Source organism: Amblyomma maculatum, unplaced genomic scaffold (assembly GCF_055883805.1).
Source record: "Amblyomma maculatum isolate TAMU_Amacu unplaced genomic scaffold, ASM5588380v1 scaffold_18, whole genome shotgun sequence".
Taxonomy (NCBI): Eukaryota; Metazoa; Arthropoda; class Arachnida; order Ixodida; family Ixodidae; genus Amblyomma; species Amblyomma maculatum.
The window spans coordinates 5,738,445-5,756,832 of record NW_028146743.1 but is presented as its reverse complement, the minus strand read 5'-3'; the positions used below and the strand labels follow the sequence as shown (position 1 = coordinate 5,756,832).

At 46.7% G+C, this 18,388-nt stretch overlaps 1 protein-coding gene and 1 non-coding gene across 2 annotated transcripts; one reads left to right on the top strand and one right to left on the bottom strand.

Moving 5' to 3' along the window:
* Positions 1-6,009: 6,009 nt before the first annotated feature.
* TRNAA-CGC (transfer RNA alanine (anticodon CGC)) lies at positions 6,010-6,081 on the bottom strand. The gene has a single exon. It is a non-coding gene; the product is annotated as a tRNA-Ala (tRNA).
* An 8,288-nt stretch (positions 6,082-14,369) lies between these two features.
* Positions 14,370-17,996, top strand: LOC146171784 (uncharacterized). Its single transcript, XM_084586341.1, has 3 exons — positions 14,370-14,585; positions 17,027-17,234; positions 17,602-17,996. The coding sequence occupies exons 1-3, from the start codon at positions 14,445-14,447 to the stop codon at positions 17,994-17,996; spliced, it is 744 nt and encodes a 247-aa protein (XP_084442467.1). The 5' UTR covers positions 14,370-14,444.
* The last annotated feature ends 392 nt before the right edge of the window (positions 17,997-18,388 follow it).

Sequence of the window (18,388 nt, the reverse complement as noted above, 5' to 3'; positions counted from 1 at the left end):
GATTGAACCCGGGGCCTTTGACATGCAAAGCGAACGCTCGACCTCTGAGCTACACCCCCGCTTTTTGTTTTCTTTATTGCCGTGAAACACAAAACAAAATACACACGATAAAACACGTCAACTACACTTGAGCTAACGCGTACGCGGCTAAAATCTTTTCAGGTTCACCAACTCATCAAATAGACATTGCCATTGTGGTGGATCCTGCTGCATCCTGAAAGATTCGCGTATATACACCGCACTTTCAATGAAGTTTTCACGCGCAGATCGTGTATTTATATCTGCGTGACGCACCTGCATTCGTGTTTTCCACAAACTATGGAGGCCAAGAAGCATAATTAAATCATAAGGTGCATCATCGTTCTGCACTGGTAGGAATCTGATACCGTACGGAGTTAGGGGAAGTTCCTTTTTAATTGTCCTTTGGAGGACGTCCCATAGAAAAACAGCATCCCAACACTGTAAGAAGACGTGTTCAATTGTCTCCGGTTTTTGGCACAACAGGCAATTCGTTGTCCATGGGACGAAGATACCTTTTTCATTCAGCCAGGTTTTAACAGGGAGCGTATTAGAGTGAAGTTTGAAAAGGAACGTTTTAGAAGATGGCCTCAAGGGCATCTTCTTGACTCTTTTCAAAACGTCCTGCCCTGGGCCTCCACAGTGTAATGCCCGGTAAAAAGGCACCGGCAGCATCACGTCAATGAGATCTTTATACAGTTTTTTTTTTGGGGGAACATTGAAAAGGTAATCAAAAGAAAACCGCACTTCCAGCAACTTGCACGAAAAAACAACCTCGCGCAGGTAGCCAGTCACAGTACCAGGCATGCTTTCACATGACACTATCCATTCAGGGAGCAACCTCTGCAATCGCACTTGCATCACAGTTCTTAGAAAGATATCTTTTTGATCACGCAGGAATATAAATCGCGAAACCACTTGACGCAAAAACAAATGGACAAGGCCAAGCCCGCCCCTTTTAACAGAAATAAACAAATTCGTCCGGGCGGTTTTTTCCCACGTGGATGCCCAAATAAAAACAGCAAAAACGCGGTGCATTTTCTGAATTGAGGTTCGTGAGACACACAACACATTCATGAGGTACCACAGCCTCGAAATAAGAAAAACATTGCAAATAGAAGCGCGCGAAAACATTGAGAGTTGCCTTCCTTGCCACGCATCCGCTTTTTCTTTCGCTCTGGATGTTTCTTCCATCCAGTGCACGTTGGGATCTCGATAACAATCTAAAGGCACGCCTAGATATCGCGTTGGGAGAGCAGACCATCGCAGCTTACAGAAGAAATCAGGTGTCACGTCCCAATCACCGTGCCAAAACCCAGAGCTTTTCTCCCAATTGATCTTACATCCGGTTTGATCACAAAATGTTTGAACGACACCCGTGACTTCACAGATGCTCTTTCTGGTTGCACAAAAGACTGCAATGTCATCAGCGTATGCTAGCATTTTCACGTGTGCTGATTGCAGCTTGAATCCTAAAATGCGATCGCTATCAATGATAGCCAAGCAAAGTGGCTCTAAATACAGTGCAAAAAGTAGGGGTGAGAGCGGGCAGCCCTGCCTTACTGATGACCGTACTGCAATGCTGTCAGTCAGTTCACCATTCACTATAATACGGGTCGTGCAGTTCGCATAAGCCATTTTAACACCCTCCACTATGACTTCACCAAGGTTAGAATGCTCTAAAATGGAAAAAAGAATTTCGTGAGAAACACGATCAAAGGCTTTCGCCAAGTCTAATTGCATCATGGCTATCTGACCCCCGAGTGCATCAACACATTCTAGTACGGTTCTTGCGACATGTATATTCGTGGCAATCGATCGACCCTTGATGCCACACGTTTGATGAGACCCAACCAATTCATTTATTACGCTTTGCAGTCTTTTTGCTAAAACCTTCATGTACACCTTGTAGTCAACATTGGTGAGGCTTATCGGTCGATATGACCCCACCAACAGTCGTTTCTCCGGATCCTCTGTCTTGGGTATTAGAACAATGTGCGATGTAGAGAAAGACAATGGAACAGCATTACGTTCGTAAGCTTCAGTGATTACATCGAATATAAACTGAGCCGCATAGTGCTGAAACGTTTTAAAGAAGACAGCGCTTAGACCATCGGGTCCAGGGGCTTTCCCAGGTGACAGGTCATCTATTGCAGATTCTATCTCCTGTAACGTTATCGGTGTTTCTAGGCGCGCTTTACTTTCGTCATCCAGTGCAGGCATCAGTCTTAGAAAGTCTGTTTGAAAGCCGCCTACAGTCTCAAGCTTAGCGCTAAGCAGTTCTTCGAAGTGCTCTGCTACCGCATGCTGAATATCTTTAGCATCTTCTGTGATATGGCCGCCATACCTTATACTCATAATTTCTTTCTGGCAGGCGTATCTTTTCTCGTCTGCTAGGGCTCGTTTTGTCGGCACTTCTCCAGCCCAAAGTTTTTCAGCCCTTGCACGTATGACAGCCGCTGTGCATCTTTCGCTGTCGATTGTTTCCAGCTCACTTTTAAGCTCTCGTATTTTACTGGCGAAATGCCCTGGCACAGTACTTTCCATGCTCAAAAAAAGAGCAAGTTGTTCATTCAGTTCTTTTTCTTTTTCTTTCTCTTTGTATCGCAGCTTACTACTCTTTTCTATTGCTTTCAATTTGACCCACTCTTTGAAGCTGTCCCATTCCGCTGCAAAACTTACTGGTCGCATAGCAAGACGATTTTCAAACTCTGTCTTAACTTCAGTAAGGAACTCTTCATCGGCAAGAAGTTTGGCATTCAGTTTCCATAGGTACCAGTTAAAGCGCGATTTCTTTCCTTTGCGACCAAACACTGCACTCACGAGACAATGATCGCTGAAAGACACAGGTTTGACCTCATATGCAGTACATAGGGAAACAAGATCTACCGAGGCATACACCCTGTCCAATCTGGCATGGCTATCTCGCTGAAAGTGCGTGAACTCTGGCTGGTTTCCAGTGGAGAACACACTACCAACATCCTCAAGGCTATACTCATGCACAAGTGCATTCAACAGCTCGGAGCTTCTGTCTCTTCGAGGTTTACACTTGGCCGCTCGGTCCACAGCTGCGCACACACAGTTGTAGTCACCAAGTACAAGCAAGATTTTGTCGACCTTCAACCACAACTCAATAGACTGAAAAAACAATTCACGCTCACGCCCTGAATTGGGAGCATACACACACACAACACGCCAGCATAAATTAGAGTAGGTAAAATCGGTAACCAAAAGCCGACCACTTGGACAGGCAAAAACGGACTCTACGCTTACTCCCAGCGTGTTACGTATAAATAAAAGGCATCCACCCGATACACCAACAGAATGGCATACACACACATAAAAGTTTGTTTGAAAAGAAGCCACCATACGGTCAGTGCTTTCTTGGCTCTCAATCTTTGACTCTTGCACAGCTGCTATATCTATATCATTATCCACAAGGAGGCGACTGAGCTGGCATTGTCGCCTTCTCGCTCCCAGTCCTCTAACATTCAAAGTAGCTACGTGTAACGGCGAATTAAGCTTGAGAGTCATGTACTAGAGAGAGACGCCAGTACCGGCATGGTGCCTACCTTCATGGTTGCGTGGCCTCCGCTTCTGACAAACAGCGGCGTATGCATGCATGTAATGTCCTGCCAGCAGAATGTCGGGATGCATTCAAACGAAGTCCAAGCCCATTGTTTCATTTTTGCTAACACACGCACCACTTGGTTGTAGAAGGTTCGTGACGCTGGTCGGTAGGCAGCCGACCCACAAATCGTTCAGGTCTCCACAAAAACTACGGAGGCGGTTTCCCCGCCTGCCGCGTGTCAGCCGAGAAGTTCGGCTTCGGTCTTAACGTGGCTCTTCGGATGCCAGAAGTTTTCGGCGGCGGCTCACCACAAACACCGCCTGGCAGCTGAGTCTCCTCGACGCTTTCCTCATGCGGACGTTTCGCGGCAATTAAGGCTGCTGTCTCCGGCCCAGCCTCCATGGCATCAGTACAGGAAGGCTCAGTACTGAGATGATCCTCAGCGTCAGAAAATTTGGTTAAGTCTTCTGACCCTTCCTTTGACTCGCTTTCATGGTCCTGGGATGGAACGTTCAAGACATGCCGAGGTTCATTCTTTTCATTTGAGACCGTCACCTTATCCTTTGTTAAAACCGTCATGGAAGGCGCGTCCTGTTTCGTTGACTGACCTCTAATGTCAGCAGCCTCCTCCGCATCCGCCTCGTCCATAATTAACTCGGACGAGTCTTCGCTGGTCCCAGGTCCGGCAATGCTAGCGTAGGTTCGTGCACACTGGTTGTCTTCATGCCCGAACCGTCGGCAGGTTCCGCAGCGAGGAACCCGGCACTCTTTGCGGATGTGACCCGTACACCGGCAGCGTAGGCACAACGGGGGTCTGCCTGGCACAATGACGAGCGCGAGCTCACCGCTAACATTCAGCTGATGCGGCAGGTCGTCGAGCTTCATGCCAGCTTTCAGCTTCAGCGTGACGAGTCTAGTTGTAGAGCCCTTTTCCAGCATACCTTTAACACGCCAGCGCTCCCGGGAAACGTCTGACACCTTTCCGTACGGCGCAAATGCAGCACGAACATCTTCATCTGGCACGTTGTGAAGTAGCCAGTGAAGTTTGAGTCGCACGTCCTGGTTCGCCGGGTCAATCACCAAGCAGCGACCGTTTTTCACAGACAGCTCACCTACACTGACAATCTTGTTGACGGCTTCAGTATGCTTGAGAGTGACGGCCAAGACGTGGCTCATCCGATACGCCCCCATAGCGATAACATCGGGGATTAGCGAGTGTTGTGCTAAAGCATCCCGAAATCTTCCACCCGGTACGGGCGGGCCCTGATATCGGCGTGCAAAAAAACGGTATTCAAAACAAACCGACCTGTTGGAAGTGCAGGCAAAACGACCTGGTAAGTGTTGTCCTTTTCAGCAGTCCTGTTACCGCGGCCTGACATGGCCGCTGAAGCCGCTCCTGAGGAGCCCTGCATCCTGCGTCCGTTCACTGGCGTGGCCGGAAGCAGAATCCCACACCCCCGTTTTCTTTCAATGTCGCCTAATGTATTATCACATTTTACACAAAGAACATTACTGCGCGCGCGCACACACACACACACACACACACACACACACACACACACACACACACACACACACACACACGCACGCACACACACACACACACACGCACGCACGCACGCACGCACACACGCACGCACGCACGCACACGCACACACACACACACACACACACACACACGCACACACACACACACACACACACACACACACACACACACACACACACACACACACACACACACACACACACACACACACACACACACACACACACACACACACACACACACACACACGCACACGCACACACGCACACGCACACGCACACGCACACGCACACGCACACACGCACACACACACACACACACACGCACACACGCACACACGCACACACGCACACACGCACACACGCACACGCACACACACACGCACACACGCACACACACACACACACACACACACGCACACACGCACACACGCACACACGCACACACGCACACACAAACACACAAACACACACACACACAGAATGTCGGCGAATTTAACACCTCATATTACATGGAGAATTAAATACGCGAGAAACACAGAACACGAGTTAAAAAGCCACACCACCTTCACCTCAGGCGGCGTGATTCCTTAAAATTCCCTCACTTGCAACAGTGTTCCATTCTCTGAAGGCTCTCTGCTCGTTGTAGAGCATTGGGCTACTGAAGACTGCTCTAAATGCCCCATCAGACCACGGCGTACAGAATGTGTGCATTCGTTCTCTAAACAAGTCTATAATCTGATTCCGAAGCTAAAGGGTAGGGTAGAAGCATTGGTACAACCAACTGAGACGTTTAGGCGCAGCAGAGTCTGGGTTAATCACCTGTGAGTAAATGGAAGGAACGAAAATAAAAACAAAAATGTTCGGCTACTTGGAGGTGCCGGGGATTGAACCCGGGGCCTTTCACATGCGAAGCGAACGCTCTACCTCTGAGCTACACCCCCATTTTTTCCTTATTGCCTAATTTATTATGACATTTTACATAGAGAACATTACCACACACACACACACACACACTCACACACGCACACGCACACGCACACACACACACCCGGACGCACACGCTCACGCACACGCACACGCTCACGCTCACGCTCACGCACACACACACACACACACACACACACACACACACACACACACACACACACACGCACACACACACACACACACACACACGTCTATAATCTGACTCCGAAGCTGAAGGGGAGGGTAGAAGCATTGGCACAACCAACTCAGACGTTTCAGCGCAGCAGAGTCTGGGTTAATCACCTGTGAGTAAATGGAAGGAACGACAATAAAAACAAAAATGTTCGGCTATTTGGAGGTCCCGGGATTGAACCCGGGGCCTTTCTCATGCGAAGCGAACGCTCTACCTCTGAGCTACTTCTTTTTCTTGTTTTTCTTTATTGCCGTGAAACACAAAAACAAAATACACATGATAAAACATTTTAACTACACTTCAGCTATCGCGTACGGGGCTAAAATCTTTTCAGGTGCACGAACTCATCAAATAGACATTGCCATTGTGGTGGATCCTGCTGCATCCTGAAAGTTTCGCGTATATGCACCGCACTTTCAATAAGTTTTCACGCGCAGACCGTGTCTCTATATCTGCATGTCGCACCTGCATTCGTGTTTTCCACAACCTATGGAGGCCAAGAAGCATAATTAAATCATAAGGTGCATCATCGTTCTGCGCTGGTAGGAATCTGATACCGTACGGAGTTAGGGGAAGTTCCTTTTTAATTGTCCTTTGGAGGACGTCCCATAGAAAAACAGCATCCCAACACTGTAAGAAAACGTGTTCAAAATTCTCCGTTTTTTTGCACAAAAGGCAATTTGTTGTCCATGGGACGAAGATACCTTTTTCATTCAGCCAGGTTTTAACAGGGAGCGTATTAGAGTGAAGTTTGAAAAGGAACGTTTTAGCGGAAGGCCTCACGGGCATCTTCTTGACTCTTTTCAAAACGTCCTGCCCTGGGCCTCCACAGTGTAATGCCCGGTAAAAAGGCACCGGCAGCATCACGTCAATGAGATCATTATACAGTTTTTTTCAGGGAACATTGTAAAGGTAATCAAAAGAAAACCGCACTTCCATCAACTTGCACGAAAAAACAACCTCGCGCAGGTAGCCAGTCACAGTACCAGGCATGTTATCACATGACACAATCCATTCAGGGAACAGCCTCTGCAATCGCACTTGCATCACAATTCTTAGAAAGGTATCTTTTTGATCACGCAGGAATATAAATAGCGAAATAACTTGACGCAAGAACAAATGGGCAAGGCCAAGCCCGCCCCTTTTAAATAAACAAATTCGTCCGGGCGGTTTTTTCCCATGTGGGTGCCCAAATAAAAACAGCAAAAACACGGTGCATTTTCTGAATTGAGGTTCGTGAGACACACAACACATTGTTGAGGTACCACAGGCTCGAAATAAGAAAAACATTGCAAATAGAAGCGCGTGAAAACATTGAGAGTTGCCTTCCTTGCCACGCATCCACTTTTTCTTTCGCTTTGGATGTTGCTTCCATCCAGTGCACTTTGGGATCTCGATAACAATGTAAAGGCACGCCTAGATAACGCGTTGCTAGAGCAGACCATCGCAGCTTACAGAAGAAGTCGGGTGCCACGTCCCAATCACCGTGCCAAAACCCAGAGCTTTTCTCCCAATTGATCTTACATCCGGTTTGATCACAAAATGTTTGGACGACACTCGTGACTTCACAGATGCTCTTTCTAGTTGCACAAAACACTGCTAGTCATCAGCATATGATAGCATTTTTACGTGTGCTGATTGCAGCTTGAACCCTAAAATGCGATCGCTATCAATGATAGCCAAGCAAAGTGGCTCTAAATACAGTGCGAAAAGCAGGGGTGAGAGCGGGCAGCCCTGCCTTACCGATGAACGTACTGCGATGCTGTTATTCAGTTCACCATTCACTATAATACGGGTCGTGCAGTTCGCGTAAGCCATTTTAACACCCTCCATTATGACTTCACCAAGGTTAGAATGCTCCAAAATGGAAAAAAGAATTTCGTGAGAAACACGGTCAAAGGCTTTCGCCAAATCTAACTGCATCATGGCTATCTGACCACCGAGTGCATCAACACATTCTAGTACCGTTCTTGCGACATGTATATTCGTGGCAATAGATCGACCCTTGATGCCGCACGTTTGATGAGACCCAACCAGTTTTTTTTATTACGCTTTGCAGTCTTTTTGCAAAAACTTCATGTACACCTTCTAGTCAACATTGGTGAGGCTAATCGGTCGATATGACCCCACCAACAGTCGTTTCTCCGGATCATCTGTCTTGGGTATTAGCACAATGTGCGATGTAGAGAAAGACAATGGAACAGTTTTACGTTCATAAGCTTCAGTGATTACATCGAGCATAAACGGAGCCGCATACTGCTGAAAGGTTTTAAAGAAGGCAGCGCTTAGACCATCCGGCCCAGGGGCTTTCCCAGGTGTCAGGTCATCTATTGCAGATTCTATCTCCTGCAACGTTATCGGTGTTTCTAGGCGCGCTTTACTTTCGTCATCCAGTGCAGGCATCAGTCTTAGAAAATCTGTTTGAAAGCCGCCTACAGTCTCAAGCTTAGCGCTAAGCAGTTCTTCGAAGTGCTCTGTTACCGCACGCTGAATATCTTTAGCATCTTCAGTGATATGGCCGGCATACCTTATACTCCTTATATCTTTCTGCCAGGCGTATCTTTTTTCGTCTGCTAGCGCTCGCTTTGTCGGCACTTCTCCAGCCCAAAGTTTTTCAGCCCTTGCACGTATGACAGCCGCTGTGTATCTTTCGCTGTCGATTGTTTCCAGCTCACCTTTAATCTCTCGTATTTTACTGGCGAAATGCCCTGGCACCGTACTTTCCATGCTAAAAAAAAAACTGAAGTTGTTCATTCAGTTCTTTTTCTTTTTCTTTATGCCGCACCTTACTGCTCTTTTCTATGGATTTCAATTTGACCCACTCTTTGAAGCTGTCCCATTCCGCTGCAAAACTTACTGGTCGCACAGCCAGACGACTTTCAAACTCTGTCTTAACTTCCGTAAGGAACTCTTCATCGGCGAGAAGTTTGGCATTCAGTTTCCATAGGTACCAGTTAAAGCGCGATTTCTTTCCTGCCCTCCCGAACACTGCACTCACGAGACAATGGTCGCTGAAAGACACAGGTTTGACCTCATATGCATTACATAGGGAAACAAGATCAACCGAGGCATACACCCTGTTCAATCGAGCATGGCTATCTCGCTGAAAGTGCGTAAACTCTGGTTGGTTTCCAGTGGAGAACACACTACCAACATCCTCAAGGCCGTATTCATGCACAAGTACATTCAACTGCTCGGAGCTTCTGTCTCTTCGAGGTTTACACTTCGCCGCTCGGTCCACAGCTGCGCACACACAGTTGTAGTCACCAAGTACAAGCAAGATTTTGTCGACCTTCAACCACGATTCAATAGACTCAAAAAACAATTCACGTTCGCGTTCTGAATTGGGAGCATACAAACACAACACACGCCAGCATAAATTACAGTAGGTAAAATCAGTAACCAAAAGCCGACCACTTGGACAGGCAAAAACGGACTCTACGCTTACTCCCAGCGTGTTACGTATAAATAAAAGGCATCCACCCGATACACCAACAGAATGGCATACACACAAATAAAAGTTTGTTTGAAAAGAAGCCACCATACGGTCACTGCTTTCTTGGCTCTCAATCTTAGACTCTTGCACAGCTGCTACATCTATATCATTATCTAAAAGGAGGCGACTGAGCTGACATTGTCGCCTTCTCGCTCCCAGCCCTCTGACATTCAAAGTAGCTACGTGTAACGGCGAATTAAGCTTGAGAGTCATGTATTAGCGAGAGACGCCCGTACCCGCATGGTGCCTACCTTCATGATTGCGTGGCCTCCGCTTCTGAAGAACAGTGGCATATGTGTGCATGTATTGTCCTCCCAGCAGAACGTCGGGCTGCATACAAACGAAGTCCAAGCACCGTCTGTCATTTTTGCTCACACACGCCCCGCTTGGTTGCAGAATGTTCCTGACGCTGGTCGGTAGGCAGCCGACCCACAAATCGTTCAGGACACCACAAAACCTACGGAGGCGGTTTCCCCGCCTGCCGCGTGTGGGCCGAGAAGTTCGGGTTCGGTCTTAACGTTGCTCTTCGGATGCCCGAAGTTTTCGGCGGCGGCTCACTACACACACCGCCTTTCAGCTGAGTCCCCTCAACGCTTTCCTCGTGTGGACGTTTCGCGGCAATAAAGGCTGCTGTCTCCGGCCCAACCTCCATGGCATGAGTACAGGGAGGCTCAGTACTGAAATGCTCCTCAGCGTCAGAAAAATTGATTACATCTTCTGATGCTTCCTTTGACGCGCCTTCATGGTCCTGTGACGGATCTTGCAAGGCTTGCCGAGTTTCATTTTCTTGACTGGGCACAGTCACCTTATGCTTTGTTAAAACAGTCATAGAAGGCGCGTCCTGTTTTGTTGACTGACCTCTAATGTCAGCAGCCTCCTCCGCATCCACCTCGTCCATTATTAACTCCGACGAGTCTTCGCTGGTCCCAGGTCCGGCAATGCTAGCGTAGGTACGAGCACACTGGCTGTCTTCATGCCCGAACCGTCGACAGTTTCCGGATGTGACTCTTTGCGGATGTGACCCGTACTCCGGCAGCGTAGGCACAGCGGGGGTCTGCCTGGCACAATAACGAGCGCCAGCTCACCGCTAACATTCAGCTGATGCGGCAGGTCGTCGAGCTTCATGCCAGCTTTCAGCTTCAGCGTGACGAGTCTAGTTGTAGAGCCCTTTTCCAGCATACCTTTAACTCGCAAGCGCTCCCGTGTAACTTCGGATACCTTTCCGTACGGCGCAAAGGCAGCCCGAACATCCTCGTCTGGCACGTTGTGTAGCAGCCAGTGAAGTTTCAGCCGCACATCCTGGTTCGCCGGGTCAATTACCAAGCAGCGACCGTTTTTCACACACAACTCGCCTACACTAACAAGCTTGGTCACCGCTTCAGAATCCTTGAGAGTGACAGCCCAGACGTGGCTCATACGATACGCCCCAATCGCAACAACATCGGGGATCAGCGAATGCTGTGCCAAAGCGTCGCGGAAATCTTCCACCCGGTACGGGCGGGCCCTGATATCGGCATGCAAAAAAAGCGTATTCAAAACACACCGACCTGTTGGCAGTGCAGGCAAAACAAATTGATAAGTACCATCCTGCTCAGCAGTCCTGTTACCGCGGCCTGACATGGCCGCTGAAGCCGCTCCTGAGGAGCCCTGCATCCTGCGTCCGTTCACTGGCGTGGCCGGAAGCAGAATCCCATTTTTTTCTTTATTGCCTGTTTTGAGTTCACATCAATTCAAAAAAGATCCACAATAATGGTAAAACTCGCAACATCCAGACTTCGGCTGTCACGAAAGGTTCAAAATTTCTTGAGGACAGCCAGTTCATCGAGCACACTGATCCAGTCAGGTGGATCAGAAAGCAGCCGGTACGTTTCTCTAAGGAGCAGCACACTCTCGACAATGTTCTCGCGTACAGAACACTTTGCACTTGCATCCTTGTTTTCCACAGGCTGTGGAGGCCCAAGACCATGACTAAATCCAAAGGTATACCCTCACCCTCGACTGGCAGGAACCGTATGCCATACGGATCTAACGGAAGGTCTTTCTTGAGTGTTCTCTGGAGAACATCCCAGTGAACGACTGGTTCCCAGCAATCCAGAAAGACGTGCTCGATTGTCTCTGGTTTTTTGCAAAGGAGACAGTCTGTTGTCCAGGGAACGAATAAGCCTCTTTCATGTAACCAGGCTTTAACAGGTAATGTGTTGGAATGTAGCTTAAAGAAGAACGTTTTACTGAAGGCCTAACTGGCATCTTTTTCACACGCTTTAAGACATCCTGTCCAGGGCCTCCACGGTGTGGTGCACGATAAATCGGCAACGGTATCATCACATCCAGAAGATCTTTGTACAGCTTCTCCTTACACACTTTGCTCAAGTATTCCATGAAAAAACGCGCATGCAACATTCTGAAAGACAAGACAACTTCGCGCATGTACCCTTTTAAAGCGCCACTCATATTCTCACCAGAGCAGACAACGTATTCTGGAAGCATTTTACACAGTCGTACTTGCATGACCGTCCTCAAGAATTTGTCGTTTCGATCACGAAGGAAAAAAAACGCGAGACAGCATGTCGCAAAAAGAGATGCACAAGGCCCAAGCCCCCCGCCTTAACAGGAAGAAAGAGGTTGGTTCTGCTGCACATTTCCCATGTTGATGCCCACATGAAAATAGCAAAGACACAATTAATTTTTTAAATGCTAACACGCGTCGCCGAAAGCACATTCATTACGTACCATATTTTGCCACAAGGAAAACTTTGCACACATAAGCGCGTGAGAACATTAACAACGGCTTGCCCTACCATGAATCAGCTTTCTCTCTCGCCCTCTCTGCTTGGCCAGCCCAGAAAGGAGTGGGATCTTGGTACGATTCAAGCGGCACGCCTAAATACTGGGTCGGCAATTCTGAGCATTGCAAACGAGAAAAGTATTCAGGCGTAACATCCCAGTCTCCATGCCAGAAACCGGCACTTTTTTCACAATTTACGTCTCAGCCTGTCTGTTGGCAGAATTTTTCAACAAGGACAGTAACTTCTTGAATGCTTTCTCTGCTTGAACAGAATACAGCGATGTCATCTGCATATGCCAGCATTTTGACCTGTGCTGACTGTAGCATAAAACCAGTTATACGTTCATTGTTTATGATAGGCCGGCAGAGAGGCTCGAGGTAGGCCGCAAACAGCAGTGGTGACAGGGGGCAGCCTTGCCTCACTGACGACAGCACACGAATGCTGTCAGTGAGCTCTCCATTCACAATTATCCGTGTCGTGCAGTTCGCATACACCATTCGAACACCTTCCTCAGTCACTCGCCCTATGTTTGAGTGTGCCAATACTTCGAACAAGGCATCGTGCGAAACGCGATCGAATGCTTTGGCGAGATCCAGCTGTATCATTGCCACTCGAGATCCAATCGCGTCACAACACTCCAAAACAGTTCTGAGCTACACCCCCGTTTTTTTCAATGTCGCCTAATATATTATTACATTTTGCACAAAGAACATTACTCCACACACACACGCGCACGCGCACGCGCGCACACACACACACACACACACACGCACACGCACACGCACACACACACACACACACGCACACACACACACACACAGGATGTCGCCGAGTTTAACATCTTATATTACATGGAGAATTAAATACGCGACAAACACAGAACGTGGGCTGAAAAGCCACACCACCTTCACCTCAGGCGGCGTGATTCCTTAAAATTCCCTCACTTGCAAAAGTGTTCCATTCTCTGAAGCCTCTCTGCTCGTTGTAGAGCATGGGGGCTACAGAAGACTGCTCTAAATGCCCCATCAGACCACGGCGTACAGAATGTGTGCATTCGTTCTATAAACAAGACTATAATCTGATTCCGAAGCTGAAGCGGAGGGTAGAAGCATTGGTACTACCCACTCAGACGTTTAAGCGCAGCAGAGTCTGGGTTAATCACCTGTGAGTAAATTGAAGGAACGAAAATAAAAACAAAAATGTTCGGCTTCTTGGAGGTGCCGGGAATTGAACCATGGGCCTTTCACATGCAAAGCGAACGCTCTACCTCTGAGCTATTTTTTTTTTCTTTATTACCGACTTGGCAACTACAAAGAACGATGAAAAGACGCATGGAATTAAAAACACAAGTCACTCTCTGACAGGTTTCATGTGATAGAATGGATTAAGTGACATGAGCTTGTCCAAGACTGGCAGCCATTCCGGGGGTTCAGATTGCCCTCCGAAAACATCATGCGTGTGCATTATACTTTCAACAAAATACTGATGGGCTGGGTGTACGACAACATGCTCATGGCGAACATCCATCCGCGTTCTCCATATGCTGTGCATACACAAGACTATTAATAAATCACTGGGCACTTCTCCTGGCTGGGCGCATGGAAGGTAGCGTATGCCAAACGGCGTTATTTGTAAGTCCTTTTTAATAGTACGCTGTAGCACGTCCCACAAAAAAAACCGCATCGTGACAATCAAGGAAAATATGCTCTATGGATTCGAGCTTTTTGCAAATTAAACAGTCAGCAGACCAAGGCACAAAAAGGCCTTTGCTTTCCAGCCATGGTCAAGGTCTCCGGCCCCGAGGCACTTTGCATGACCTTGCGCCGACTTGCGTACCCTAATCGGCGGTGCGATTAAGAAAGTATGTTTAATCGGCACTGCTCGGTCATTTCGAGCGTCGTGTCCAAGACCTTGGCACATCTGGAGTTTTACTTCGGCCACCTACTGTACGATCTGACAATCCACAGGTGGCTTGATCTGCAAGCCCTTCAGCGCTTCTGCGAGGTAAGTAGCGCATGTGGCTGTGGTAGCTTGACGGTTGCAAACCAAATTATTGATATCAGTAGTGCTTTAACGTCTGAGATATATATGCCCGCCGAAAAATGTAAAAACAAGGCGGACTGGCTGTGGCGTATCAGTAGAAAGCTTTGAATGCGCATTAGCGCTAATCCTAAGGTTCAGAGCTTATCAAAACAGTGTGACACTTGTGTGACCGCCTGTAGAGCTTTCATTAAAAAATAATAATGAAGTCGGAGCGGATTCAAAGCGATAAATTCTTTTTGAGAAGCGAGTGCGCGACGTCGTATCACCGCGCGTGCGCAATGGAACGCGCTCACGCGCTGTGCATTGCACATCATCCCCATCAGCTTCCATGTGTGCTCAAACGCTTCCGTGCCTTCTACTTGATTTGACTAAGTTAAAATTTTGTAATCAAAAGGCATCAGAGCTCATGCTCCTAGGGAGGACAGGAGGCTAGTTGTGTAGGCCGTTTCTAGCAGGTGAGCTGTTTTGACGACGGTACAGCATAATTTATATAAACGATTGCAGTTTGACCCGTGGCCAGTCACCGACCGTCGGCTGTAATCATTCAATTCAATTCCTTTTTTTTTTCACGTCAATCTACCTAGGTACACATGTGCGAAGGCACATTTACCCCTACTGCTCTCCAGATCTGTTGCAGAGCTCTGGGAAGGTGTCAACATCGAATTTAGTGAGACTGGCTAGCGTTCCTAATGCAACCAGTGCCATGCTACTTTTTGATCTTACCTACTAGCGCAGCAATAAGCTCTTCCACAATCACATGTACAAGCCATCTTTTTTTCTTCCAAAATGAGGCAAGTCCATAAAAACACAAACTGAGAAATATGCAGAAGGTTGTTATCAGCACAAATTATTTCTTAATTTGCTTCATATAATACAGATACTCGATCAACACAAAAATTTAACAAAACTTTTATGCCATAATTTAAACAATCGTAAGTAATTTTGGATTTGCCCCTTGTCTACTCGAAAATCTATATTTGAGCCTACTCTTACCGAAAAAAAGAAATTTTTTTTCAGAGCTAGTTTCTCTTTGTGAAAATAATACCTGTAAATGATCATACTGTGATTACAGCTGATGAATAGTTGAAATACTCATTTTCTACAATCAGCAGCACTGATTTGCTCTAAAGTGAGCAGACAAATGCTTAGTGTGCTTCTGCTTCAAGCAAAGATGTGAGGCAGTTTTCTATTGATAGAAATGAGCTGCAATGTATTTAATGAAGAGCTATTTTAATTTAGTGCACCATTGTATTGCCGGGGAATGGTAGATGCACATAGGACGCACAGCAACAGGACAGCGGCAAGTATTGTCGTTGCCAATTTCAGCTATTTGCTTATGTTACTAAATGCAGAAAGCTGCAGCCAACACGCTTAACTAAATGCAGTCTTTATAAGTTATTTTCCTGTCTTTATGCACAAATTGCTTCGTCTGCTGCAGGTGTTTTGTCTTCTGGCTTCAGATCTTCCTCTGATCTCTTCGTATCCTAAGCAGTGGATAAGGAAGTAGCTCTGGAAAAGAAATAATTGAATTTACACCCAAAGTAGTCCACCCTATCATGCTAAAGCTGAGAAAAAAAGCTGTCAAGAATAGAATAGATTTTGCTCATTTCCATCTGCACATCAGCAGAATCTGACAAAGTTTTTATTTTGCACACAGGATTTCTGCGCAATTCCTGGCTTTTAGTGACATCCTTACTGTCTCAAACTGTTTGCAAAAGTAGAATGCATATATGATCCTCCAATTAAAAAAAAAAGTTAAGCTAGTTTAGGTCTACGAATTTGGCTTATTATGGAAAATAAAAAAACTTCAAGTGCCGTTGATAGTATTGAAAAAATTCCAAGAGACTATGGAATCTACACTGCAGAAATGTTAAAGCCTAACCGGTGCTGGTGCACACGGTGCATCACATTTGCTCTCATCATCATTATCAACTGATTGCACTGTCATTATCTTTGTTTATGTCATCATTGTCATTATCACTAATTGCAGTGTCATTGTCATCGCTACTGTCATGTTTACATTTGACTAGGAGAATTATGTGTTTCGCGATCCCGGACGTGGCACAGTTGCTTAAAGCGCTCGGCTGGGAATTTGAGGGATGAAGGTTTGATTCCCATTGGAGACAAGATTTTTATTTGTTCTGATGGCATCATCACGACGTCATTTCATTGACAGCTGTAGTATGGCTGAACAAATGAATGCCGACATTATGAGCCATTAAAGGATTTCGCCTTAACTGTGATGGGCCTGTACGAGTGAACTCCCTTGGGAGCAGTGCAATAAGCATTATGCTAAAGCAGAGTAATGAAGGTGCACGCTGAAAGGTTATTTCCTCGTCCCTACTGTGTAGGGACTCTATAAGCGATCATTGCTTGCAGCCAGTTCAATTTTTCCTCCTCAGGCTGCGCATGCAAAGGGGGCCCCTTTGCCCAACTGCTGGGGCTTCATTGATGGAACGGCAAGACAAATTTGCCGTCCTTCTGTAGGTCAGAAGGAGAATTTCTCAGGGCACAAGAGGCACCACGTGCAGAAGTACCAGGCACTTATGTGTGCCAATGGCATAATCTGCCAGCTGGATGGACCATTTAAAGGCAGGCGTCACGATGCAGGTAAGCCTGTTCAGTCATGTCTTCATTGCAGTAACTAGCCATAATGTTTTTCATATTCAGCGATGTGTATTTCCAGATTAAAGCCTAATATCTCTGCAACAAAAATTCCACAAGTACTTTTATATTTTTTAGTTGGTTTTTGGGAAAAGGATACTCAACGACCGGCCTCATGAAAAACGGCATTTCATGTGTAAAGAAACACGGTACTTATGTGATGCAAGATTGTGCTAGCATGTGGTATTTTATAAATTTGTAGGGAAAAAAACCTAAAACCTAGCAGTTGTAATTACATCTCATTATACAAAGAAAACAAAGGCACCTGTATGGATCCTAATTGGATATATTTTAAATTCTTGCTATCTTCTAGGGATCCTCAAGGAGACTGTGCTGTATGAGAACCTTCAAAAGGTCACCATGGGGCAGAAATATGTGATCTATGGTGACCCAGCGTACCCCCTGCGGCCCCTACTCTACAAGCCATTTGGAGGTGCCATACTGCAGCCTCATCACGTTGCCTTCAACAAGGCAATGATCACTGTTAGGCAAGCCGTAGAGTGGGTGTTCGGCAGTGTAGCACGAGATTTCGCTTTTATTGATTATTTCAAAAATCAAAAGTTGAGATGGCAACAGGTAGGGCGGATATACAAAGTTGCCACTTTGTTAACAAACTGCCGCACATGTTTGTACGGCAACCAAGTGTCTATGTATTTTAACTTGTGTCCACCTCAATTGAGCGGGTACCTTGTGCCTCTCCAGACCTAAGTGTCAGCTTACGTCCTGCAGTCAAAAAATTGGGAAAAAAATTTTTGAGGCTGCCTTTCTCAGCAAAAGATGGACAGGCTTGGCAAGCAGTGAGTTCCGTAGTTGAAGGCATTTGTCACTAGTTGCAGAGTTCATCTCTGTATTCCTTACAGCAGTATAGCAGCACGCGGTGATGCACATGTTGGAAATAGGGTAAGTGCGCTAGGAAACGAGTGGACAGGAGGCTCGCAAACTCACAACTGGGTTTAACTAAGTAAAGATGACACATATAGAGTGGACAAAACCATGTGCTCAACGCTATAGTTTTGCTTTCTGTATATAGGTCATTTTTCAGTTAGTAAAATACAGTTGTGAGCCTGTGTGCATCCTGTCCACTTCTGTTTCTGTTGCGT

Coding starts and splice junctions, on each gene's coding strand:
- LOC146171784 (XM_084586341.1), top strand. CDS start 14,445: ATGTTTAATCGGCACTGCTCGGTCATTTCGAGCGTCGTGTCCAAGACC. Junction 14,586..17,026: donor CCCTTCAGCGCTTCTGCGAG/GTAAGTAGCGCA, acceptor TTTCCTCCTCAG/GCTGCGCATGCAAAGGGGGC. Junction 17,235..17,601: donor AGGCAGGCGTCACGATGCAG/GTAAGCCTGTTC, acceptor GCTATCTTCTAG/GGATCCTCAAGGAGACTGTG.